Source organism: Macaca nemestrina, chromosome 10, assembly GCF_043159975.1.
Source record: "Macaca nemestrina isolate mMacNem1 chromosome 10, mMacNem.hap1, whole genome shotgun sequence".
NCBI classification, from domain to species: Eukaryota; Metazoa; Chordata; class Mammalia; order Primates; family Cercopithecidae; genus Macaca; species Macaca nemestrina.
In genome coordinates, this window is record NC_092134.1 from 63,173,745 (window position 1) to 63,201,356 (window position 27,612).

Genomic DNA, 27,612 nt, shown 5'->3' on the forward strand with positions numbered 1-27,612 from the left:
TCAATACACATAAGATTTTAGAAGTTTGTTTTGTGAAAGTTGAAGATACATTTAATTATCTTTACAGAACTTTTACTGAGCTCTAATTCTAAGAAAGAATAAACATGGAAAATGCATAAAACGTACATAATTCAATAAAGTTTCAGGTGAATGTCAAGGCCTCTCTCATCAACTTTTACACACATAAATAAGCTCAAATTGATAAACTCTTCTTTTGACACTGCTTGTATAACACTTATCATCAAGACCATTATAGACTCCTAGAATTCTCAAACTGAAGTTAATTGTATAGAATTAACTTTTATGCTTAATACCTTGCAAAAAGGTTTGAAGGCAAAATTAAACATATGTTCCAGATGAAAGAAAATGAAGAAATGTTCCTTTTCCATCAATAGCAGATTTTCTCAAGAGTCACTGTGTGTGTGCACATGTGTGCGTGCGTGTGTGTTAGAGAGAGAGAGAGAGAGAGAAGAAAGAAAATATGCTAAACTTAATTTCCGTTTTGTGTGCCTTGGCACAGAAATTACACGTCAGTGACAATACTAATTATTTTTACATGACTTTGGCAAATAATTAAAAAACAAAACAAAACAAGAGAGAGACAGAGAGAGAGACGGATGGAGGGAGGGAGAAGTAAGGGTGTTTTACTTCTCCCCGACGAATGCAAGCCCCCATCCAGAGATGGGTACTGGTATGAGACAAAGAATTCTAATCCATGGCAAAATCACAAGGGAAAAGACAACACAGATTATTCATAAAGCTAGATTTATTTAAAGTGCCTGTCCTTTATTCTACATAGAATGATGGAACAAGGTAGAAGTATTTTAAAATAATCAGGGAACATAAGACTGGGATGAAAACAAGCAGAGAAGTAACTGACCAGGCAAATGCTTGAAGGAAAGCAGTCAGTTCACAGGGTCCGTAAGCCCCTCACTGGTATGGCTCAAGCAGCATGAACTTAGGTGGTGAAGGGTAGGAACTGATGTTAAGAGAGGCTGGTTGTGGCTAGAACATATAGTGCACCTTGCAAGCCTGAGAAACTCTGGATTTTATTCTTTGTCAGATGGGAAATCAAGAGAGGATTTAGGGAAAGCTTAAGAGTAACTTAATTTTTTTTTTTTTTTTAAAGGGGTCCTAGCTACTCCATGAGGAATGGGCTAAAGAGGGTACAAAACGAAAGCAGGAAAATAGGGTGGTGAGTAGTAGTTGGACAAAGGATATACTCTGAGGCAGAAATAGTATGAATGGATGGATGGATGATATGAAAGGGTTAAACTACACCCATCTTCTCCCTGGAAGAGAAGTTAGCGTACATAGAAATCAATTTCTATACATTTCAAAGAGGATATGTCAATATTGTATCAAAATACATTGAAATTACTGGTTATAACGTATGCTAAAAAGTTAATTTGGTAAACAAAAATTTTAATAAATGACAGTCATGTGCTGCATGACATTTCAGTCAATGGTGGACCATATATATGACGGTGGTTCCACAAGATTATAAACAAGCTGAAAAATTCCTATTGCCTAGTGATGTCTTAATAGACCTAAGCAAATTTAAGAGTGTGTATATCAGTTTTTAACAAAACAAAAACATTTAAAAAGTAAAAAAAAAAAATTCAAATAGAAAAAAGCTAAGTATGAATATAAGGGAAGAAAATATTTTTGTACAGTTGTACATGTTTAAGTCAAGTGTTAAGAGTCCAAAAGATTAAATAAAAAAGTTACAGTAAGCTAAGGTTAATTCATTGTTCAGGAATGAAAATTTTTAAATAAATTTAGTGTAGCTTAAGTGTCAGTGTTTCCAATGTCCACAGTAGTATACTGTAATGTCCTAAGCCTTCACATTCACACACCACTTACTGAATTACCCAGAACAACTTTCAGTTCTGCAAGCTCCATTTATAAGTGCCCTATATAGGTGTAACCTTTTTTAAAAAATGTTTTCTATCTTAATTTCACTGTGTCCTTTCTGTGTTTAGGTATGTTTAGATACACAAATACCAATGTGTTACAACTGTCTACAGAATGCGTATAGTAATATGCTGTACAGGTTTACAGCCTAGGAGCAAGAGGTTATGTCACCCAGGTTTGTGTAAGTATGGTCCACATTCGCAAAATTGCCTGACGCATTTCTCAGAATGTACTCCCATTGTTAAGTGACATACGGCTGTAGTTTAAAATTTAATCAGACTTCATCATATATTAGATATACAGCTTTAGAATCTTTAGTGTGTACAATTTGTCAGCTTTATTCAAGCAAACAAGTGCTTGTATCTACTTTGTTAAGTGACCACCTTTTTACTTGACACTCACACCAGACTTTCTAAGAACAAGCAGCAGCACAAATTGAGATTTTACCAAGAAAGAATATATGCATGTAGCAAAATCAAAGTTCCTTAAACGTTTTTTGAACACAGATCTAAAACGTTTAATCAAGACATTTAATCTTTCCTTAGATTTCATAAGAACTAAGCAGCACATTCTAAAAAGTACACAGAGGTCAGGAATGGTGGCTCGTGCCTGTAACCTCAGCACTTTGGGAGGCCAAGGCAGGCGGTTCACTTGAGGTCAGGAGTTCAAGACCAGTCTGGTCAACATCGTGAAACCCTGTCTCTACTAAAAATACAAAAAAATTAGCCAGGCATGGTGGCGTGCACCTGTAATCCCAGCTACTCAGGAAGCTGAGGTAGGATAATTGCTTGAATCCAGGAGGTGGAGGTGGAGGCTGCAGTGAGCCAAGATCATTGTGCCACTGTACTCTAGCCTGGCTGACACTGCGAGACTCCGCATTTAAAATAAAATAAAAAATACAGAGATAAATAAGCTAATCCTCTGTACCAAACCGAATCCCCAAAAAGAACTGGCCTCAGAAAGTAACAGAGAAAGAATTAAACTGGAAGATGTAATGGAGGCACTTAAGTTGGCTGGATTTTCCCAGTATATTCCTCCTCCATTATTTAGTTTAGACTAGCTATGAATTCCTAAGGCATGACATTCCTAACATTTAAATGCAGTATTTCAAAGCCAAATGTGGTAAATCAGAATAATCATAGAAATTTACCAAAAAAAACACAACTTCAGATAATCTAACCAAGAACTTTAGAGAAGACAGTAAAGTGGTCCCTGATACAGGCAGGATGAATGGCAATTAGGGAACCCACGAAGTAAGAGGCAAGGCCTGAAGCTACATAGAGGATACAGCTCAAAATCCCTGAGATCATCACCTCAACATGACTTTGCAGCACTAGTTATCTTAGAACCCAACACAAATCTTATGTTTCAGCTTAATTTTCGCTATTCACAGTTGTTACTGTTCATGATAATCTCTGAAAAAGGTCACTTTAACTCTGAAAACTGCTGTCTGTAACCTTTGTGATCTTCAACAATTAAAATTCAAGTTGATCAAACCAATCCTACCTATTTATTGAAATTATTTATATCATCAGTATCTTTTCATCTCTACTGTCATTTCCTAGCTGATATGGTTTGGCTCTGTGTCCGAACCCAAATATCACCTTGAACTGTAATAATCCCCACGTGTCTCGGGAGGAACCCCGTGGGAGGTGACTGAATCATAAAGGCGGGTTTTTCCTGTGCTGTTCTCATGATAGTGAATAAGTCTCATAAGATCTGATGGTTTTATACAGGAGGGTTCCCCTGCACACGTTCACTCTTGCCTGCCACCATGTAAGACGTGACTGCTCCTCATTTGCCTTCTGCCACGATTGTGAGACCTCCCCAGTCATGTGAGTCAATTAAAACTCTTTCCTTTATAAATTACCCAGTCTCGGGTATGTCTATATTAGCAGCGTGAGAACAGACTAATACACTAGAACAAGCCACTCCAGTAGCCTCCAAACAGGTCTTTATTAATCTATTCTTCTTCCCCTCAATTCTACTCTCCCATATCAAAGTGATTTTTTAAAGTAAAAATTTCTTATCTTCATGGACTTGCTGATAAAAATTCTTCAACAGCACTCCCAAATCAATAAGGCTTATAAGATGTTTGCAACCTCTGACTTCTCTCCTAAGTCCCCTGACACCACAAACCCTTGCCATACCTTCAGTTACTCAGAACACAAGGTAGTTTCCATGTCATGGTCTTTGCATATGCTGATACGGCTACTTAAAATGCCCTTTCTCCCATTCTTTGAAACTTTCACACTAAGTTAGGACTCTTGTTTTATACAGTCACTGAAAACACTTTATCATAACTGTAACTATAAAATAATAAATTATTGCACCAGGCAATATTTTAAGTGCTCTAAATTTTATTTTTTAATGTAATTATCAAGATAATGCTATAAAGTAAGAAAAATTAACTATCCCTATTTTGTAGCTAAGGACCAGAGAAGTTAGGTTAACTTCCTATGGTTATATATCTGATAAACGCGGAGATGGGTTTTGAACCCAGATCAATTTGCTAGAGTCCCCCTTTTTAACCATGATAGTACACTGACTCTCAAATATACAATTAATAGTTTAATGCGTGTTTTGTTCTTGAATTTGTAAAGGGAAAAAAGGTAAGGAACAAATAAAAAGTTGGTTGGAGGAGGGAGGTCCTTATGCTGTGAACAATGGGAAGTAGGGTATACCCCAATTCGAATATTTATGTGTGTCAAAAAGATCACTTTAGCACGAGAACAAGAATGGACTGATTATGGCTGACTATAGACATGTGAGACAAAAGCCAGTCTCTACAAGACTAATCACATGTATTTTACAGAAAGTTGCATTAATTTGAGAATGAAGTTACACTTAAAAGAAATTATACCAATTACAAATTATTATCCGCCGGGCGCAGTGGCTCATGCCTGTAATCCCAACACTTTGGGAGGCTGAGGTGGGTGGATCACCTGAGGTCAGGAATTCAAGACCAGCCTGGCCAACATGGCGAAACCCCATCTCTACTAAAAATATAAAAATTAGCTGGGAGTGGTGGTGCACACCTGTAGTCCCAGCTACTTGGAGGCCGAGGCAGAAGAATCACTTGAACCTGGGAGGTGGAGGTTGCAGTGAGCCAAGATGATGCCACTGCACTCCAGCCTGGGTGACAGGGTGAGACCACATCTCAAATAAAAATCCAAGGAGGGCTTCACATAAGTAGAAATAACTATTAAAAGTTATATATACCCGGTTTCTATGTTCCCAAAGAACTAACATTTTTAGGTACTTATTAAGTATAGTGAACACAATTTAACCCTTCAAGGAATTAGGATAATTATAACCAAACTCTTAATTTCATTATAAAAGGTCTAATGTAGACATTATAGCATTACATATAGAGGACACATTTAGAACTTGTGTTAAAACAAAAACAATTCCCTAGTAGCAACTTTTTATTGTAGATTCTCTAATGTAGGGAGGAGTTTTACTGCTAACATGTTGATACAGGTGTCACATGGTAAAATCAATTGTCTCCTTCACCGCTTCATACTGAGTACCACATTTTCACTCCCAGCTGCAGAGTTTGTACTCGTTTTGCATTATACAAGATGAAGAGTGCGAACTGCAAGATATACAGTACCTGAGAACAGGGAAAAAGTTCCTTTCTCAGGCACTGTTTTCCTAATGGAGATCTGAGTAATTTAGAATTTGCCTTCTTTCTTTCGCTCTGAATTCCATATTCAGTATCAACAAACACTTAATATACAAATATGCACAAGTTATTGTCTATAAAATAGGCAGAAACTTAATAGAAAATCACAGCCAACTGCCATTAACACTCAGCTGCCTTTTATCAAGGTGTAGCCAATCAACATCTGAAACCAATCATGAGGAATCCTAATACCTGAAGACAATCTGGTGTTTTTATAATTGCCCTTTAGAGGGAAAACATGATAGGTAAAAATCTCACAGACTGCCCAAATTCTATGGAAGTAGAATATTCCTATATCAAATATTATATTGTTACAACCTGGAAATATTTGTTAAGAAAGATATTTTTGTTTTAGTAGTATTTTTCGCGATAGGATTTTAAACTGCTTATCCTGCTTCACAACTACTATAAATAATTCTAATTATATTTTAATTCTTGAAAAAGAATTTTAAAAAGGGGAGTGCTTAAGTAAAGGACAGAAAGGCATCTACACTGCACAAAATAAATTCTAGCTTCTTAAAGAACAAAGACATTAATACCTGGAAATCTTTACCAAAACAAAACAAAACAAAACTCTCTCTTCACGTGAGAAACAAATTCAAGTCCTCCTAGTTCTAGAATACTGTGGTTTCATATTTTTAATATGATATATGCATAATGAAAAGTTCATGAATTTGCTTAGGATGGATCTAAGAAAAGCGAAGATTCAGATAAATTTTAAAGTCTAGAATTACAAATCATCAAATCAATAGCATGGAAACAAATAAGAGCGACTCATTTCATATTTTTAGCCAATGCAGAATGACCATAAAGAAGCGATAAAGGCCTTAATGAATACCAAAGATAGTTAACATGTAGAAACACACACAAAAATCTATGACTGGTTGGAAACAGGCTTTAGTAGAAAAGTATGGACCTATACAAACATTTCCACAATCATTATTTTGGAGAGTAGATAAATATCCTGGCAGAGTCCTTTCCAAGGTTTACAGAAATATTTAGCATTATTTCTGTGTATTTTTGGGGGGCTCATCCAATAAAACAAGATGGCCTATATCTGAAAGATGGGGAGGGTGTGTGTGTGTGTTGGTGGGGAGAGGGGAGGGTGGAAAAAACACATCGCTCTTTCCCAACCCGGAAAACTAGAATCTGGTGTCTGAAGCTGATTATTCAGAAAATAATCCGAAAAGCCATGTACATTATCCCTTAATATGCACTCCCAAAGTCTGCAAATTCTCTAGGGAGTGTTACCAAAATGCTACAAATGCCTCCACAAGTTTGACTCTGATCTAGAGAGAATAAGTTCTGTATGTTTCAACATGAATAAACTACTTTGTGGTTTTCTAGAATCTTAAAATGTGCTGCACCAATATGCTTTATATAGATTCACACTTCAACAATCAATACATAAGCTTTAAAAGCTAAGTGCATCATCCTAAAACCAAAATTCTAATTATTCAAAAAGTGCTAATCCACAGGAAAAAAGTACACATATACCAAACTAAAAAACTAAATATAATTGGTACCTCTTATGAGCAATAAGAAGTTAAAAGTTGAGAACTCAGCCGGCACGGTGGCTCACGCCTGTAATCCCAGCACTTTGGGAGGCCGAGGCAGGCGGATCACGAGGTCAGGAGATCGAGACCATCCTGGCGAACACAGGGAAACCCCGTCTCTACTGAAAATACAAAAAAATTAGCCGGGCGTGGTGGCAGGCACCTGTAGTCCCAGCTTCTAGGGAGGCTGAGGCAGGAGAATGGCGTTAATCCAGGAGGCGGCGGAGCTTGCAGTGAGCGGAGATCGTGCCACTGCACTCCAGCCTGGGTGACAGAGCAAGACTCCATCTCAAAAAAAAAAAAAAAAAAAAAAAAAAGAGTTGAGAACTCACACAACAGAGCCTGAAATTAAAGTAGTACTTTATCTTTAAATATTAGGATGTAAAACTATAAAATACAAATGGAATGACATATAGCAGTAGAAAATTTCTACATTTAGAATACAAAACAAATCCTCTATGCATAAAGAAGGAAAATATTCTAATGAGAATATTTTAAATCCTTAAAAGAGGGTAGGCAAAGATGGGTCTGATAAAGAGGGAGGAAGGAGGGGAATATGACTATATATTGAGAAAAAAACGGGATGTACTTTGCTGAGGGAGATGTGTTTGTATAGAGCTCCCAGTTATCTAAAAAAACTCAAGAAAAAAAGGGAGATAAATTGCTGAGAAGTATTTTGAAGACTTGTTTTGAGATCTGAAATACCAAATACACTAGTACCCCAATCTCTTTTAACCCTCACATACTTTCTCTCAAGAAATTTAGCAACCATAGGCCATCTTAAGAGTCCGTTTTTCTTGGGTTTAATGTGAATGTCTTGTATGTGCAAAAATATATAAATCACATGAACATGAATTATATGGAATAGATGTAGGAGAACAAAAGAAACAAGTTTTGAAAGCTTTCTGAGAAGCAGCTCAAAAGTATGGTAGTGAAGACCCAGAGCTACATCCCTACAAAATTAAATCTGTAATGTTTAGATCATGATTTCCAGTGCAAGGCAGAGAAGGAGAAAATGCCAGGAGTGTTGACCTCTCCCTCTCTCTCTCTCTCTCTCTCTCACACACACACACAGACACACACACACACACACACACACACACACGCATGCACACAGAGGACACAGGATGTGATGAGTTTATTCATTCGTTCAACAAATATTTGCTGAATTATGTACCAGGTACCTATACTTATTTTTGTTAACTTCAAACCTAGAGATTGGTAGAAATGTTCCAGTCCTCCTGTCAAGACTTCAAGGAAGATGATGTTTGAAGTTTGTATTTTTGTAAAGATTAAAAACATAGCTACCTGCCTAATACCTCGGGAAAAAATAGCACATCTAAAGCTAGTGGAAGAAAACCAAAACTTGCCTCCTTCTGAGACCAAGTTACATATGGCAAAATTATAGCCTATGGACTTATGCCTTGCCCAACTTTTTTTTAGCTTCTTTTTTGAACATGGGTTTTCTGGACCTTTTATATAAACTGTGGAGAATATAAAGTTTAAAAAAATTTAAGAACCTTCCTTTGCATTATAATATTAATAGTTTATTAAGGTTTTTTCCTATTTCACATCTAACAAGAATTAAAATTATTTTTTCTACACTATTTTTTTAAACAATTTATGAGTTTTATGAGAAAAATAATTTATAACAAACTTTGTATTTCTAAACTAACAAAATGACTCATTGATAAAATGGCCCAACATCCACCCTCAAAATACTGATGACAGTACCATTTTTCCCCCCGCTTTCCCCACCACATACTTACCTGTGCAACTTCTTTCAACATTTGCTACTCTGGGGATTGGAAAGCTCAGAGCTGAAGGCTGAAGTGAAGAAGGAAAGGTTGGAGGGTGAGCCATGGTACCAGCCCCACACTAGGAGCTCCCCTGAGATATTACAGGAGGGTTGACACCATAGCTCTTAAGTTCAACTCCAGCAAACAGTAAGAAAGGAGTCCAACCAGAACATGATAAACGACGGGATTCTTCCGCTCTTTGAAAAATAAGGAAATCATGCTAGAAAGTTCTGAATGTCCAGTTTCAACATTTTGACTCCCTGTTCACCTCTTTATTATTCCTGAAACCCAGGTTCATCTTTTAAACTAATTCAAAGTACTAAGTTTACAAAAAAACAAACAAACAAACAAAAAAAAAAACCAGTGCTCATTATAACCTTACACACTTTTCCAGAAAATGCAAAGACAGAGCTTAGCTGGCCATCATGAAAACATGTAAGACAGTGTGTTCAAATACTTTGTGCCTATCCACTCCTTGTACACTCTCTTGCTCTCTCGAGTACTCAACATTAAATCTAAGGCTCTCATACACATTAACACCATCAACAAGCAGAATTAAAGTTGCACTATATGGATGTAATTAAAATTCCTAAAGGTGGGCCAGTGAACTTGTAAAAACTACACATAACTCTGATATAAGCACATTCCTTGGGAAAAAGTGAATTTCTTAACTGTTCCATGCTGATAAAAACAAATAAGGACCCCTCCAATTAAAAAAAAAAAAAAAAAAACTTGGCACTTTAACCAAACGAGATAACAAAGAGAAAAATTTTAAGATTTAAAAAAAAAACAATCTGAATATAGGATTTAAATAAGATATGAAATCCAGGCCAGACACAGTGGTTCATGCCTATAACCCCAGCACTTTGGGAGGCTGAGGTGGGCAGATCACCTGAGGTTGGGAGTTCGAGAACAGCATGACCAACAAGGAGAAACCCTGTCTCTACTAAAAATACAAAATTAGCCAGGCATGGTGGCGCATGCCTGTAACCCCAACTACTCAGGAGGCTGAGGCAGGAGAATCGCTTGAACCCAGGAGGCAGAGGGTGTAGTGAGTTAAGATCGCACCATTGCACTCCAGCCTGGGTAATAAGAGCAAAACTCCATCTCGAAAAAAAAAAAGGAAAAGAAAAAGATACGAAATTGATTCACTTTTACAAAAATGTTGAATCTTTGAAAATATAAAAAGTGAGTTATTAGAGAAAAATAGACTCTAAAACGAATAAAAATAGAAGCTTATTTAAGACATCTATTCAATAGCATAAATATTACTGAAGGTGACGAATTATTTTAAAACCTTTACATTTTAAAAATATAAAGAGGTATCAGAATCCTAATTTATGTTATAGGAAGTAATTAAAAATGAAAAGTATTCCTTTAGCAAGGGAAGACATGATCTTTAAAATGTTTCTAAACATCTCGCCATGTACACTAATTCAATAATCATTGAGTGAGCATCTACTACACCCAGTGCTAGATGTTAGGTATTACATTTTATACTCATATACTTTATCCCCTTCATGCTCAGAATAAAAGAACGTCAGAAATCAAAGGGAACAGAGGTGAAACACATTTACAATAGACTCCTGCACCAATACCAAGGCCTCCAAGGCCTTCACATGACCTTACTCTGTTATCTCTAGTCTCCTCTGTTAGCATTCTCCCCGTCTCTTCATGTGCTCCTGCCATACTGGCCTCCTTGCTATTCCTCAAACACATCAGACATACTCCTGTCTCTAAGCCCTTGTATTTGTTATCCTCCAGGAATGCTCTTTTTTCTAGAAATCCAGATGGCTTCCTATTCACCTACTTCAGCTATGAAGTCATCTCAGTAAGGGATTCCTTGTCTATTTAAAATTACAATACTTTGTCCCCCAACTCCTTACATTTAGTTTTACACTTCCTTAGTCTTCTCCAATCCGAGACTTATTCCAGTCTTTCCTCTCATCTTTCCCAATATTGATGTTATATCACACACACTGCAGAATGTCCTACAATTTGGGTTTGTCAGATATTTTCTCATAATTAGACTGGAGCTGTGCATTCTGAAAGCCACATCACCACAGAGGTGATGTAGTCTTCTCAAGTGTATCATATGTGATGCATGTATTCCAATATATGAGTGCGTATGATGTTAATATGTCTTATTACAGGTGAAGTTAACCTTGATCATGGTTAACGTGGTATATCTGGAAGTTTTCTCCACTGTAAACTACTAGTTTTCTCTTTTTAAATAAGAAATGTTTTGGAGAAGTACTGTGAGAAGATGCAAATACCTGTCTGTCCTTACATTTCTGTCCACTCATTATAGCATTCATCCATGAATATTGCTTGCAGTAACTATTCCGTGGTTTGTTTGTTTGTTTGTTTGTTTGAGACAGAGTCTTCCTTGTCACCCAGGCTGGAGTGCAGTGGCACGATCTCGGCTCACTGCAAACTCTGCCTCCCGGGTTCACACCATTCTCCTGCCTCAACCTCCTGAGTAGCTGGGACTACAGGTGCCCGCCACCACGCCCAGCTAATTTTTTGTATTTTTAGTAGAGATGGGGTTTCACCATGTTAGCCAGGCTAGTCTCAATCTCCTGACATTGTGATCTGCCCGCCTCAGCCTCCCAAAGTGCTGGAATTACAGGCATGAGCCACCGTGCCAGGCCTACCGTGGTGTTCTAATGGTAATTTTCTACTTTCCTTCTCTATTTAACAGAAATGCTTTAACAAAGCAAACCAAATCTTTTAAAGATTTCACTGTTAACTATGCCCACAGTGTCAAAGACTTTACATAAATGGACCCAAGTGATTCAGGTAGAAGGTGAAGACTAGTGGCTCAAACTAAAGGCTCTTCACTCCACCAAGCACATTTGTTTTAGCTTTATCACAGTGCCTTTACAAAAGTGCCTTGGTAGAAAAGAATAGGTGTAAAATTTCATGTGCTCTTAGCATTTTTGGCCCTAATAAGGGTGTTTCCTTTTTCCTTGAAAACATCTTCAAAAATTGAAGATGTTTTCTTCAAATTTTCAAAAATCCTTGAAAACATCTTCAAAAATCATATAAAAATTAGCACATTTGTTACACTGTCTTTAATTTACTGATCCAGATAAAATAATACAGAGATAATATACTATTTTATGCTATACAACACAGATTTTTTAAAGAAACGCTAATTAGTAAAATTTTTACCTCACAGCTGAGAAAATGAATGACCACTGTATCTATGAGCCTCCTGGATTCTTAAGGGAATCAGGAAATTCAGGGCAAACAGTTCAACTTTTAAGTTAAATTGACTCAGGACTGTGACAATTCTACGTAAGAACTGGAATTCATTTACTGACCTGTACTGTTGTATATTTCTTTCTAAATGACCTTAAGTGCTGAGAAATGGTCCGAAATTTGTGTATATTGCACACTATATAGTATTTTATACAACAGAAAGTTTCCAAGCCTTGTCTGAATATTGACACAAAAGCTTATTCTCTTTATCAGGAATGGTTTTCATTCATCTTCTCCACCAAAATACAGTTTTTAAAAATGAAATAGGGGTGCAGTGGCTCACACCTGTAATCCCAGCATCTTGAGAGGCTAAGGTGGGAGGATCACTTGACACCAGGAATTTAAGACAAGTCTGACATAGTGAGACCTTGTCTCTATAAAAAATTTAAGATATAGTGAGACCTTGTCTCTATAAAAAAATTTTTAATAAGAAAAAATACTTCAAAAAAATGAAACATTAAGATTTTCACTTCCAACCAAGAGAGAGTAGTGGTAGTACTAGTTGTAGCAGTAGCCCACCTAAAACAACTTGGAAATGGACAAAATATATTAAACAACGGATTTTAGACACAGGATATTAGGCCGTGCAGGACAACAATCCCTGAGACAAGAGAAAGAATCAATGAAGGCTCAACAACTACCCTTGCTTATAAGACCGGAAGAGTTTTCAGTCTGCAGTAAGGGAGAAGGATTCCAGATTGGTGGAGCCCAGCAATCTTTGTGAACTGAGGAAGTGGAGAAGAGAGTCTGGGTAATTAAAGGCAGCCAGAATGAACAGGCTGGGACACTAGACGAGAGAGAGTGGCACAGAGAAAGAGTTCTGAAAATATGCAGAGGGTCCCTCTGAGTCTTCAGCTAAGTACTGATTAGCACATGCATGTAAGGAAACTACCAGAAACTAAAAAAAAAAAAAAAAAAGCCACCTGAAAGAAACAGAAAACAATCCCCACGGCCCAGACAGGGCTGGAAATCATTTATTTTCCTACCAGCCAGAGTAGAAAAACATAATTTACATAATTCAGAAAAGAATTGTTTAAGTAGTTGAAAGAAAATTAACCCTAAAGACTACTCTGGTTCTGTTAAACAAGACCTAAAAAAAAAAAAAAAAGAGAAAAGAAAAGGATGTCTCAAAGATCAAATGGTTTCTATTATTAGTAACTGCAACCACAAGAAATCTAAGGAATATTAACACAAATACAAACATTATATAGCAGCCAACAAGATAAAGTTTCCAAAGACTGGCATCTAAGCAAAAATCACCAGCCATACAAAGAAGCAGTGAAAGAGAACAGGCAATGAGGAGGGAAAAAAAACCCAACACTCAATAGAAACAGACATAGTTTCTACCAGGAAACATGAGTAACAGAATTAGTACACAATGATATTCAAAGAGTTATAATTACATTTTGTATGTAAAAGAAGGCAGAATAATTGGCATGCCGAAGAAAAGATTAGCAAACTTAAAAACATAGTAATATTTTATCCTAACTAAAACGCGGTGAGAAAAAAAGAAAAAAAAATGAACAAAGTATCAGTAAGCTATGGGACAACTCCAGGCAAGTTGATATATGTGTAATTGGAGTCCTCAAAGGACACTGAAGACGGATAATATATTCAAATAAATAATGGATGAAAAAAATTCCTAAATTTGTATAAACATACAAATTCAAGATGCTCAACAAATCCCATGCATAAGACTTATGAAAAAATTATACCGACATAGACCTTAACAAAGCTGTGTAAAATAAGTGACAAATTTAAAAATCTTAGTATTAGCCAGAGAGAAAAAGGTATATTATATACAAAAGACTAAAGATAAGAATGACAGCAGACTTTTCATGGAAATAAGATAGTGAAGCACCATTTAAAAAATTCTAAAAGCAAAAAACCTGTCAATTTTGAACTTCAGACTCAGTGAAAGTATATTTACAAATAAAGGTGAAATAAAGACTTTTCAAACAAAACCTAAAAGAATTCATTACCACTAGAAATGCCTTAGGAAAAAAATTTTTAATCCTTTAGGCAGAAGAAAAATATTATGAAGAAGGGAAGAAAAAAAGAAGAGAAGTGAGCAAGAAAATAAAGCAGGGCAAGGGAGGGAATTAAACAAAAGAAGGGAAAGGAGAGAAGAAAGGGATAAGAAGTAAAAAGAGAAAGGAAAAGATGGGAAGAAAATGAGTCAACAAACCTATTCAATTATGAATGATAATAAAAAGCAGAAATAACATTACCACCACCCCTAAAATTACCATGAACGACGAGAAAATATAACAGAAGTCTAAGCAGAAAATGTTTCCCTTAGAAAGTGAGATTTCAGCTGAGATCTAAAGAATAATTAAAATAGATGTTTTTTGGTAGTACTACTAAGAACCCAGAACGCTCCACTAAATAACAACTAAAATTGCTCCATAAAATATTAACTTTATCCAATCAACAATACTTACTACATGCCAGACACTATTCTCAGGCGAGGATATAGTAATGAACAAAATAAACACTAACAGAGGTTACATTTTTAAGTGTACAGCTGAACCTGGAAGGGAGGAAGGGAAATTCAGCACCCTGAAACAAGAGTAAAAGCTAGAATTCCAGAGAAGCCACAAGCTTATATCCCCCTAAAGGAGAAGCTATTTAAAAAATCTTTTTATAAATCAGGTACCTTAAAATGTTACACCATGGCTGGGAGCAGTGGCCCATGCCTGTAATCCCAGCACTGTAATCCCAGGCCGAGGTGGATGGATCACCTGAGGTCAGGAGTTCCAGACTAGCCTGGCCAATGTGGTGAAACCCCATCTATACTAAAAATACAAAAAAAATTAGCCGGATGTGGTGGCAGGCGCCTGTAATCCCAGCTACTCGGGAGGCTGAGGCAGGAGAATCACTTGAACCAGGGAGGCAGAGGTTGCAGTGAGCCAAGATTGCACCATTGCACTCCAGCCTGGGCGACGAGTGAAACTCTACCTCAAAAAAAAAAAAAAAAAAAAAAAAAAAAAAAGAGCTACACCATAATTGTAATAACCCCTTAGTAAAGAATACAGCAAAAATCTTTGTTCCTGGTATTTATGGCAAGCAAAAAGTGGTGACGGAATGCTCTGAAAATTTATAGCCACAAGCAAGCATGAATTCACATTACCTATGTGGACTGCAACCTCAAGCTAATATTTTATTTGGAATTGGTTCTGCATTGGTAGTGCCTTAGGGGCTTAGCAAAAACAAGTGAAAATCCCCTTGGGAGAAATGTCCCCTTCTACCTAGTCCTCAAAGAATTCCCAGAGTTCTAAGAAACATGAAATGATAGCTTAATACACACACAAGGAAACAAAGCACAATGAGAACCAGCAGAAACAAAAACATTAGCACAATCTGTGACAACTTCCAATTGTTGGATTTATCACACGCTAAACACAAAAATGTATAAAATAATTAAAGAAATAAGATATATTGGAATCCAGATCTAAACAAAGGGATAAATGATTATATGGATACGTAAGATATACATAATAAGATTAACAAAGTTGATCTAATGGAGAGAAGCAAAGCAATACACCTGCCAATTTGGTTAATATACATTTTGTTCAAACACGTAAACAAATAATTGTATCATACAGACCACGTTCTTGAACCAAAATGAAATTACATGAGAAACCAGCAACAAAAAGATAACTAGATGAACCTGGTAAGTTAATTACCCGGAAAATTAAAAACATAAGATTAAAGAACAGTATAACAAACTCTAAGAAGTGAAAGGAGGCCGGGCGCGGTGGCTCACGCCTGTAATCCCAGCACTTTGGGAGGCCGAGGCGGGCGGATCACAAGGTCAGGAGATCGAGACCACGGTGAAACCCCGTCTCTACTAAAAATACAAAAAATTAGCCGGGCGCGGTTGTGGGCGCCTGTAGTCCCAGCTACTCGGGAGGCTGAGGCAGGAGAATGGCGTGAACCCGGGAGGCGGAGCTTGCAGTGAGCCGAGATCGCGCCACTGCACTCCAGCCTGGGCGACAGAGCGAGACTCCGTCTCAAAAAAAAAAAAAAAAAAAAAAAAAAAAGAAGTGAAAGGAAAACATTAAAGAACACTGATGAATAAAAAACAAAACTAAATTTTAGAAATAAAAAAGGCTAAAATTCGACTCCTAGTAAAACTGACAAATCACTAGCAAGTCTGACCAAATAAGGGGAAAAGGCACATAGTAAACAACCTTAAGAAGAAAAAAGATGCTACAGAGGAAAAAATATATAAGGTAGCATCATGAACAATTTCTTTACCCTGACAAAGTATATCTATTAAAAAAATCCTGTATCAAACATTATTTAATGATGACAACTTCAAAACCGGTGACAATTTCAAAACTGTCATTTCCTAATGATGTGTTTAATTACATGAACCCCCCCAAAGCCTACACATAAATTATAAAAATTAAAATGTTTAGCCACATTGATACAAAAATCAATTTTAAAAATCAACTATATTTCAATAACACCTATAACTAAAAATATTTTTTAAATTTACAACCAAGAAAAGCAACAAAAGTAGTCATAAATCAGACTAAAGATTTCTAAGTCCCTTATGAAAAAAATATAAAACTTTGAGAGAAAATACAAAAGAACTCAATATATAAATTCCGGGTTAGGAAGAATATCATATACTTATCGATTCTTCCGCAAAGAAAACTAAAGTCAATGCAATTCCACTTACAAACTCAATACTTCTTTTTGTTGTTGGAGGGGAGCATTTTCATGAATATTTTAAATTTGTCATAGAGTAAAAGACCAAGTCAAGACTCTTATGAAGAAAAGGGTAGACAGACAGACACGAAGATTTAACACAAAGCTTTAGTATTTAAGAAAACATGATATTGGTACAGGCACAGACAAACACATCAAGGTAACAGAAACATAAGAAATACATGCATATAAAGAGAAACTTGATTTATAACAGAGCTAGCACTGCTGAATAGTTAAGGAGGGTAGAACAAATTGGTACACAATGCTAATATGATAATTTAGGTGCAGAGGAAAGGAAACTGTACTCCTATCACCATGTACAAAAATCAATTTCAGGTAGACTAAATATGGAAGACAAAACAAAAAATCTTTTTTAAAAGACTATGAAGAAGAGTATCTCAATATATCAAACACAACCTCAACAGATGGAAAAAATTTTAATTCTGAAATTATCAAATGTCAGATGAATATGAGTACTGAGGATGTTCAAAATTGGTATAAACACTCCCAAACATATTTCTAGAAGACCTCTTAGGAATTGAATCTTCCTGAATTTTTAGAATACTGCTTTGTTCAGATAAACTTCTCTAACTTCATAAAGTTCTCTCCTCTGTTATTTTCACATAGTGTTTGAAAACACGATCGCTTATTTACTGAGATTTCCTGGTTCTGTTCCCCTCTCCCATTTTTGTCTGGACCTTCTCTTTCCAATGTCTCTGTTGTCCCCTTCCTGCACAATTTTAATTCCTCTCCTCAGTGGAATCCTAGAAGGACACACTGGTGGGTCATTCTCAGGAGGTCACAGAGCTACGCTGCTCCAATCACTAGCCTTACCATGGGTCCCTCACACTCACCTTATGAAGCTGACAAAATCTCTCCCAATTTCAAACTGGCTAATCGTACTTACCAGTGAATACTTGTTGACTACTTTGGGTGCTTCCATTCTCAGGTCCATCAGACATCCCAATGTCTCTCTTTTTTATACATAAAAACTGGTAACTGTAGGTCTTTTTCTTAGTTCTCACCTGCTTGTATTGGGGTTCATGGGGACACTTAGTCAACAAGTTTTGTTATAAATGTTTTCATGAGTTTTAGTTTTGCTGTCTAGTTGGTTCTATTTTTATGTGGAAATTCAGGAAGATTAAAAAAAAAAAACTAAACCTGCCACCATCAATGCTATCATCCTAGACTCCACACAAGACCTAAGAATTACCTCTTAAAAGATAACTTTGCTTGCTTCTGTATTTTCTCTGATTCACAGAAATATCTGCATTAATGCCTTAACTTTTGATTTAACGAGTACACATTTCATATTTACGATTAAGGCAAACCACTTAAATGTATTTTTTTGAAAGAGAACATTTCATATTTCATATACAAAGTCTAAGGCATACATTGCCAAAAGGAACACCAGAGTGAACACACAGGGGTGCTACTAGATATTTTATATCTTCTTAGGAAATACAGCAATATCTATCAGATAATCATGTGAATATAAGTGATTTGGACCTAATTACTTACTTAGCAGAGTTGCTTTTGGCCCAAGGGCACTATGAAAAAATTACCAATTCACTAAGGGTGCCATAAACCAGGTGTCTTAGTGAAACTTACGTTTTGGAAAACAAATGTCACCTTATTTGATGATTTCAGATGATAATAAAAAAAGTATCAGAATATATAATAAATTCAAAGAAAGGTTAACATTTAGCATCACACAGCAATGAGCAAACCAATGAGGAACTTGGGAATTCATTTAACTTGATTTGACATTACTGGTTGGCCTGAGAAAGAGGACAAAGAGAAGCCATGAACACCAGGAAAAAAAAAAAGGTCAAATTAAAAAATTTAGATTAGGCCAGTACAGTGGCTCATGCTTATAATCCCAACACTTTGGGGAGGCCAAGACAGGCAGATCACCTGAGGTCAGGAGTTCGAGACTAGTGTGGCCCACATGGTGAAATCCTGTATCTACTGAAAATACAAAAATTAGTCAGATATGGTGGTGCGTGTAGGTAGTTCTAACTACTTGGGAGGTTGAGGCATGAAAATTGCTTGAACTCAGGTGGCAGAGGCTGCAGTGAGTGAAGACGGTGCCACTGCACTCCAGCCTGGGTGAGAGAGACCCTGTCTCAAAAAAAAAAAAAAAAAAAAGGTGGGTGCAGTGGCTCACACCTGTAATCCCAGCAATTTGGGAGGCCGAGGCAGATGGATCCCCTGAGGTCAGGAGTTCAAGACCAGCCTGACCAACATGGAGAAACCCTGTCTCTACTAAAAAAAAAAAATGCAAAATTAGCTGGGCGTGGTGGCACATGCCTGTAATCCCAGCTACTCAGGAGGCTGAGGCAGGAGAATCACTTGAACCTGGGAGGCGGAGGTTGCGGTGAGCACTCAAGCGATCACATCATTGCACTCCAGCCTGAGCAACAAGAGAGAAACTCCATTTCAAAAAAAAAAATTTTTACATCACGGAGTCAAAGTGACTTCTGTTGCTAATCGTGTGATCATGACATGAACAGAGCTTTCACAATCAAAAATTTAATTATAAGAGCAACTTCATCTTAAGCAGCTGTACAAATGCAAGTAAAGGGCACATAAAAAGTCATCTATGTGAGTTTTTTCTATCCCTTTCTCTGGCTAGTGATAACATATCACAGCCATCTGGTTGCAAGACTTTCAAGAGCAAAGAAGAGAAAACTGAACCAATTCACTGGATTCAGGCTTTTTTCCTTTTTTTAAACTCATTCTGTCATTAGGTTGCTCTTATTCATCTTCACCCAACACCAAGCCACAGTAATAACTAAAAACTCAATTTTTCTTCTCTGGGTACCAGATCTGACAAATTTTCAATTAAGTATTAATTTAATAAAATTCTATCCATCTATCGATCCATCAATCGACTGATCGATCGACCAACTGACTGAGAAGGTTTTGCTCTGTCACACAGGCTGGAGTGCAGTGGTGTGATGATAGCCTACTGCAGCCTCAAACTCTGGGGCTCAAGCTATTCTCCCACATCACCCTCTCCAGTAGCTAGGACTACAGGTGCACAGCACTACACTCAGCTATGATTTTATTTCATTAAGTGTTCTTTATATTCATTATATATCTCTAATATACTATATATCATAGATTCTAAGATGCTTTGGTGCTGGTACTGTTTGTCACAACCATGACTTGAAGTCACCATAAGGTGTAAGATGCATCCTGAACTTCAGGGAGAAAAAAATGTTCAATAATGTGCCACTCACAATAAAAGAAAGGAAATACATTTAATTGTTTATTTACAATTACATTTTTATTGCAGTATAAAAGAAAAATGATCTGAATACAGCACATACTAAATGGAAATATACTTAGTGATTCATTTGTTTCTGTTTATATTAAGTAGCTTGTATTTTAAATACTCTGTATTATGGAGAAATCCTTGGTGAATTGTCAAGTAGGTGTTGAGTACTTTAGCTATATCTAGGAAATTGTTTAGGGTCTTGAGTGGGTTGAAAATTCATTATGATTTTTCCTACTCAAAATAATAAAATATGGGGCACCACTTTCCAAAAAATTGCCACACAATACATAAAAAGATGTACCTCAATATACTGAAACACATATATGTAATAAAGTTATAAAAATATAAAGAATGAAACACAAAATTAAAACTGCTGATTACTTCTGGGGAAGAGGGCAGAGGAAAGAATGGGAAACGGAAACAGCTCCATTAAGTACAATGCAGGAAAATACACATTTGTTAAAGACAAAGACGATGAATCACAGCTACACTATATAGTCACTAGTAAAGATCTGAAAAGGTACACAACAAACTCTTAAGAGTAAAGTTGTCAAGGCAAACTTTCTCATTGTTACTTTATATTCCGTATTTTTCTTCAACGTTTTGGTAATGGGCATCTGTGATTTTTAAAGTTAATAAAAAGGAAGTAAGGTATTTAATGTTGGGGAAGAAAACGGCAATACAATCATTGTTACAGTTCTCTGACATACTATAGTCCACAAAAATACAGTGTTTTAGGTTATGAATCATTCTTCAGAAACCTATGGACTAGGATGCATTAGACCCAGTTTGTAGATAATGCACTGAATGAGCTAGCATATGATGTGACCAATGACCTCATATTGAAAAGTTCCACTCAAAGTAACATCTAAATATCTTGAAAATACCTCTATTTTTCCATACCACTTACAAGGGTATGTTACCCAGTATACTTTCCATTTCTTCCTTTCCCTTCTTTCACTGTTTTGTTTAATTTTATTGGAACAATATGCACTGAACACCTATCTACATACCAGGCACCAAGCTAGGTATTGGCAGTACCAAAATAAATAGATACGGTCCCAGTTTTCAAGAAGCTTATTAGATACAGCAGTATTATCGAATTCGATTTTCTGCAATGATGGAAATGTTCTGTACCTGCACTGTTCAATACAGTAGCCATTAGCAGCATGTAGCCACTGAGCATTTGAAATGTGGTTAATGTGACCAATGAACTTTCAAGTTTATTTAATTTAAATGAGTTTAAATTTAAATAGCTACTTGTGACTAGTGCCTATGGCACTGGACTGCACAAGTCTACAGGAAGACAAGGACAAATAACCACAACTACAATGTATTATGGTAAACTCTAAACTAGAAGTATGTTAAAGGCTATGAAAGAAAGGGAAAGGAACACTGAGTCTACCATAGGGTGACGTCTGGAAAAACTGACACTTAATTCTTGAATCATGTGAACAAAGGTGAGGCATTACATGAAAATAACCAATATAAGTAAACCCTTGTGGATTTAAAACTGCATGGCAGGGAGATTAAAAGTAGTGTTGTATCACTAAATGGGAAAATCTACTACAAAGAGTAACAGGACAGATACTGGAAAGGTAAATGTATGTTAAGAAGGCCAGAATGTGGGAAGTCTAAATGTAATGTTTAGAAGCTTGAATACGCTACCTAACAAAGGGAAAGCAGGGTCAGGCAGGGTGGCTCACACCTGTAATCCCAGCACTTCCAGAGGCCGAGGCGGACAGATTACGAGGTCAGGAGTTCGAAGCCAGCCTGACCAACATGGTGAAACTCCATCTCTACTAAAAATACAAAAATTAGCTGGGCGTGGTGGCGCGCACCTGTAATCCAGCTACTCAGGAGGCTGAGGCAGGAGAATAGCTTGAACCCAAGAGGCGGAGATTGCAGTGAGTGCACCACTGCACTCCAGCCTGGGCGACAGAGTGAGAGTCCGTCTCATAACAACAACAACCCCCCCCCCCAAAAAAAAACAAAAAAGGGAAAGCCATTGATTAGTTACATTGGTAATTAAGATGGTTTATATTTGTGCATGCGCATGCTCATAGTTAGGGTAAGTTAGTCTAAATTAGAGGAAGATAAGAAAATGCTTACAAAAACTGAAGGTGCATTTCCTTGGAAAAACCTTGACAATCCAAAAATGAACCGTGAGCCATATAAATAAATTGTTTTATCTGAACTAATATGCAAGTCTATCTCTGCAAATAAACTTCAACTACTGTATTCAAACTCTGAATACCTAACTGGGCTTAAATTTATAGTAAGAAAGGAAACACACAAAGTAGATACCACCATAAAAATCAATACTTCAAACCATGCCCATTTAAAAGTCACTGTCTTTAGCACATAGCCGAGGGAATGTACCTTCCTAAACTAAATTCCTAAGGCTTTAATCAGGTCCGTAAGGAAATGAGACCTGGAGAAATGTTACAAAAATTCTTGTTAAACTCTGGAGTATTAGCCTATTATCAGAATGTTCGAATAAATACAAAGTATCTCTCAAAAGCAAAAGCCCTCAAAGATAAATGAAAATGGTTATAAACATAGACACAACAAAATTCTACTTTATCCTTGGAAAATAAATAAATTTCCTCCAAAATAGAATTTTTAAAAATCCAAAATCATTTTTATCAATTCGGAAGATTTAAGTTCTCTCTTCTAGCTATTTTGAAATATACAATACCTTGTTAATTATAGTCACCCTACTCTGCTACAGAACACTAGAATTTATCCCTCTATGTCCCTTTTCTCTTTTGTTTTTACTTAGTGATGCTAAATGCATATTGAAGTATCCTTGGAAACAGCTGTTTAAAGCTGGATTGTAAAATTATTTTATTTTTGAACCCTACTCTGAAAAGCACATGTATAGAAACAGAATTTCCTGTTAGGTATTATGATGAATATATTAAGAATATAAAAATTCTTAGACTACCAGTACAAATACAAATGTTACTTTAGTGATGAACATTCCTTTGAATTTCCCATACATTCTTATATACACATTCTATACATGTGACAAAATACCACACGTACCTCATAAATATGTACAACTATGTATCAATAAACGAAGAGAGAAAAGGGACGACATTTTGAGGCAGCAAAATCATAACCAAAAATGCGTTTTCCAGGTATGCTAAAAAACCTGGATTATTTGTAAATAATGTGACTGGAACAATGGAGTATTTTTAGTGTAGAATGAGCAAGAATAAGCAGATGTCTTCATGTATACAACCTAATTCTGTTTTCTTTCTTAACTATAAATTTTGGAATTCTATATTAATATGGTTCCATGAGACAAATTAACTACAGTGTGTAATTACATAAAAATTCTACATTCACACTTTACAAACTGGATTATGAGCACTGAAAAGCTACATAATTCAGAATCACAAAATTCTTAAAATAATTTGGCAGAACCTACCAAAAGATGCAGAAGTCCAAGAAGTGTGACCAATTAAAATCTTATGAGTCAAGGTAATTGGAAGCGGTTGGGAAGCAGGAGCTACACCTGAGTACAAATAATTAGCAAAGGCTATGTTGGTCAAGTCTATGAGGACAACTCAGAAGAAAGCTTACAGAGAAAACTGATTCAGCATAGCCTCAGTTTTCTCTGGCTTATTAAAATCATAAAGATCTGGCAAGAAACTTTAGACACCAAGTTAGAAAAAAATTCTAGAAAGGTTAAAGATGACATTATTTTTAATTAGGAACAGTGCCTAAACCAGAACCCAGATCTTATAGTCAAAGGCTCTTTGTTATACGATACACCAAAAAGACTAATTTACAATTTGCTCCACTGCTCACTTTTCCAATTTGAGGGAAGGAAAGATTAGCTGGGCTAAAATAAATGGTTAGCAGATAAACGGTTAACCAAAGCTGCTGCTATCATACTAGTTGCCTTCACAACCTAGAGAGAATGAACTGATGAGTGAAAGGAAGTGTGGGAGGTCGAGAGGTTGGACGCATATCTGTGCAGGAAGCCTAAAAGTTTATTTGTACTCAAGCTTTAAAGTATTCTGTATTCCGGATAACTAAATAAATGTGATAACAGATCACTATCAAATGAATAAAGGATATTTCCTTTAAAAAACTAAATTCAAATATGTTGGTTTTCTTTAAATCACTGTCTAATAGCACAATCTTTAAAATTCACCTTCTTTTCAAAGTTCAGAAATAGCAATGTTACATTTCCACTATTCTTTCAGCCTTCCTACACACTGAATAAGGAATGGATATGATTAACCACTTTATTAAATGAGAAAACAAGAATCTAGCATTTTAAGGACAGCAAACTAATAACAAATTCAATAGAATTTGGGTCTCTGAGCACCCTGGGTTTCTCATTTCTATTTCCTCTATACTCACTTTTGTCTACATTTCTGGGACATATACTTTGTTATCCAAAATATAGCACAAGACTTAGGGTTTAGTCTTCCAGGAATAATAAGAAATCAACACTTTCGTTTTTACTAGCTTTGAATCCAGTTATGAAGTCATAACTTGTATATCATATAATCTAAGTTTTGACAAACATCTCAGAAAACCTGATTTGACACACTAAAAGAATATACATTATGAATATGCTTTATTTTGAAAAGTGTTCCCAACTGTTTCAACTATCAAATCCAGTACTTAATTTAAAATTATAAACCCAAATTTTCAAATTGAGGTGTATCGAATTTGCTGGTTCCAATTACATATAACACATTTAAACAGTTTCAAAATAGCTACAAAACCGATAGAGAAAAAAGAAAAAAGACTGGTCTTACCTGGTAGTTTCTTTTCTCAGATAATGTATGTCCATCAGTCCTCACCATAGAGTCGTGTCCTTTCCTCACAGTACCGGAGGCAATCAAATAGAACTGTCACTCAAGGGTCGTGTCACAGGAAGGACCGCCCACCACTTCTCACTCTAGAGTGGAATTATCCAAAAGCCGTCAAAATTACTAACACATAAATATATCAACAGCAGCAAAAATATTCAATATGATACACAGAAAACAAAAAAAAGTAATTGTTCTATACTCCAACCAGTCTTCCTCATAATCATTTTCGTGGGCTAGACTAGCATACTTTATTTGCAACAGAAATTATTAAATATGAAACATTCTTCCTACCCACTTCTACTTTCTTCAATTAAGACTGTCTGCCAGACATCATACACAAGGGAGAAATTTACAGTGAATAAAAAATGAAATGGACAAAAAAGTTTACCCCTCCCACAAGTGATATTTTTTTCTTTTACATTTATCTTCTCCAGTTATCTCAAAAACATACAATTCATATTCAATCATTTAATGACAAATCCTTCCCCTCCAAATGATTATATATATGGTGATAAATAGAAAATATAAGTTACTCACACAGCTACTGATTCATTCTGTGTAGGTTTATTCCCATACAACAAAATGGGAATGCAACATATATTCAAGAGATACAAACCTAACTCAATATTCTATTAAGCTTTACTCCAAAAAGAAGAGCAAAAAATGTCAACTTCCATTGATGCTTTTGTCTTTCAGTCATCCAATTTCACGCATACTCCAATAGGGAATTCACTTTTTTTACATTGGGCGAAAAAATGATGGGGCTAATTTCTTAAACTGCAGAGATATAAATAAGTTCAAAATGACTTGCACTCGAGGTACCACCTCCCACAAAAAAAAAAAAAAAAAAAAAAAATCACTGAAGCTGAGGTGACAGCCACAAGAAATGCTATCTTTAAAATGAATATTGAAAATGAGAGTTCAAATATTCAAAGGTGGGTATACAAACAATTTGTAAATATGCATTTTCAAGACAGACATCTCTTAGCTAAGTTTGGTTAAACATTCTCCCTAAGGAAGTAGTATGTATACCTACTGAACTAATAATCTTGCTAGCCACTAAAGATTATATTCAAATTCAGAACAATTATTTAATATCAACAAACGTATTTTGTGAAGAGGTAATATATAATCTATAATTTATAAGGAGAGTGAATCAGTATTATTAAAACCAACAAACACGCATGTACATATATATATGGAGTACCTCTAAAAAGCAATCTATACGGGCAGAACATTTTTTTTTTTAAAAAACAAATCATTAAAAATGAATATTACTAAATTTAAGTTTTAAAAAGAACCCAGGTGACAAAAACCTATCTTCTGGCTCCTCTTTTATGTTTGATCACAAAGGTAGTGGGAGGTGTATTTTTACTTAAGTCTGACTATCTTACAGTGTACGTTTAGCTGAAATACTTCAAGATGTCACGCTGTATGACAAAATTGTAATTGCTGATTACCAAATTTATAAGTACCTTTGGAATTAAATATGTCTCTTTCAAAAACAACAAAGGAGTAAAGTTTTAAAAGCATATTTACTTCTATAAATGTAATCTTTATCATTTAGCAAGCAATGAGGTTTTCATAAGGAAAAGTTACCAAGTGAATTGGATATTCAGGAATTGTTAAATGATGCACATTTGGCTCCAACTCAAATTTTCACGATTGTCACAAAAAGAGAGCAAGATTATTTTATTATGCATCTTCCAAATATTAACTGTTTTAATATTAGTGTTTTATAATATTAAATTGTAAAGTAGTACTTGCTTTACCATTAATACATACATGGTGACTCTGAATTCAGCGGATAATAAAGCAAAATTTCAGTCAGTACTTACAGAATAAAATGTTTTCCTTCTTATATAATATTTAGGGTCTATGAATTACCTTCAATTATATTAATGTCAGCAAAAGAATGTTGGAAATCTACAATCAGGTAAGGTAATTTTCAATACACTAATGCTGTATACATCTTTAACATAACCTAATTATATACCAAAGGACTGAATTTTATATGCTAATACCATAACAATACATATTAATATTTAATCTGTAAGAATTTATCAGATAAAAGTTCACTTTGAAGAATTATGGATTTTCATATAAAGGGAAAATCTGTTTATTATTTGCTTTGTTTCCTCTTCTGGGGATAATTGGAAATATTTCATGGCCTGGAGTTTCAATCCATAGCCACCATACTCTAATCAATGTGGGAGCTAATATTCTATACTGAAATAAGAATCATTATCTCCTTTTAATACAGAGAAAAATGACTGAAGACACTGTATTTTCTTCCAAATAAACATGAAAAGTTAACATCTATCACCACTATCTTCATCGTACTATATTAAATAAAAATATTCAGCAATAAATTATGTTGATAACCTTCATATTGGAAATGAAAGGATGTACAATAAGTCAAAGAGACAGACTGTGAAAAGGAACAAACATGAGAGAAAGCATGCACCCTAGGTGCCAAAATTTATTAAGGTTTATACACTGTTCTCCCACTAAGTCCTATAAATATTCAAGA

At 35.6% G+C, this 27,612-nt stretch overlaps 1 protein-coding gene and 1 long non-coding RNA gene across 4 annotated transcripts in view; one reads left to right on the forward strand and one right to left on the reverse strand.

Moving 5' to 3' along the window:
* The window catches only part of LOC105473383 (CCR4-NOT transcription complex subunit 2), a 109,140-nt gene that overhangs the window by 46,413 nt on the left and 35,115 nt on the right, over positions 1 to 27,612 (reverse strand). Inside the window, exon 2 of one of the 3 annotated variants that reach the window (XM_011727174.3) lies at positions 25,023 to 25,165. The exons of 1 other annotated variant lie outside the window; for it this stretch is intronic. In XM_011727174.3, the coding sequence (XP_011725476.1) occupies positions 25,023 to 25,070 (48 nt within the window). In that variant the 5' untranslated portion in view covers positions 25,071 to 25,165. Of the gene's footprint in view, positions 1 to 8,930; positions 9,245 to 25,022; positions 25,166 to 27,612 lie in introns of those variants that run through there. One more of the 3 variants, XM_071071450.1, reaches the window with a different exon arrangement.
* Positions 1,985 to 27,449, forward strand: LOC139356706 (uncharacterized). Its single transcript, XR_011609039.1, has 4 exons — positions 1,985 to 2,098; positions 3,654 to 3,752; positions 26,953 to 27,015; positions 27,343 to 27,449. It is a non-coding gene; the product is annotated as an uncharacterized lncRNA (long non-coding RNA).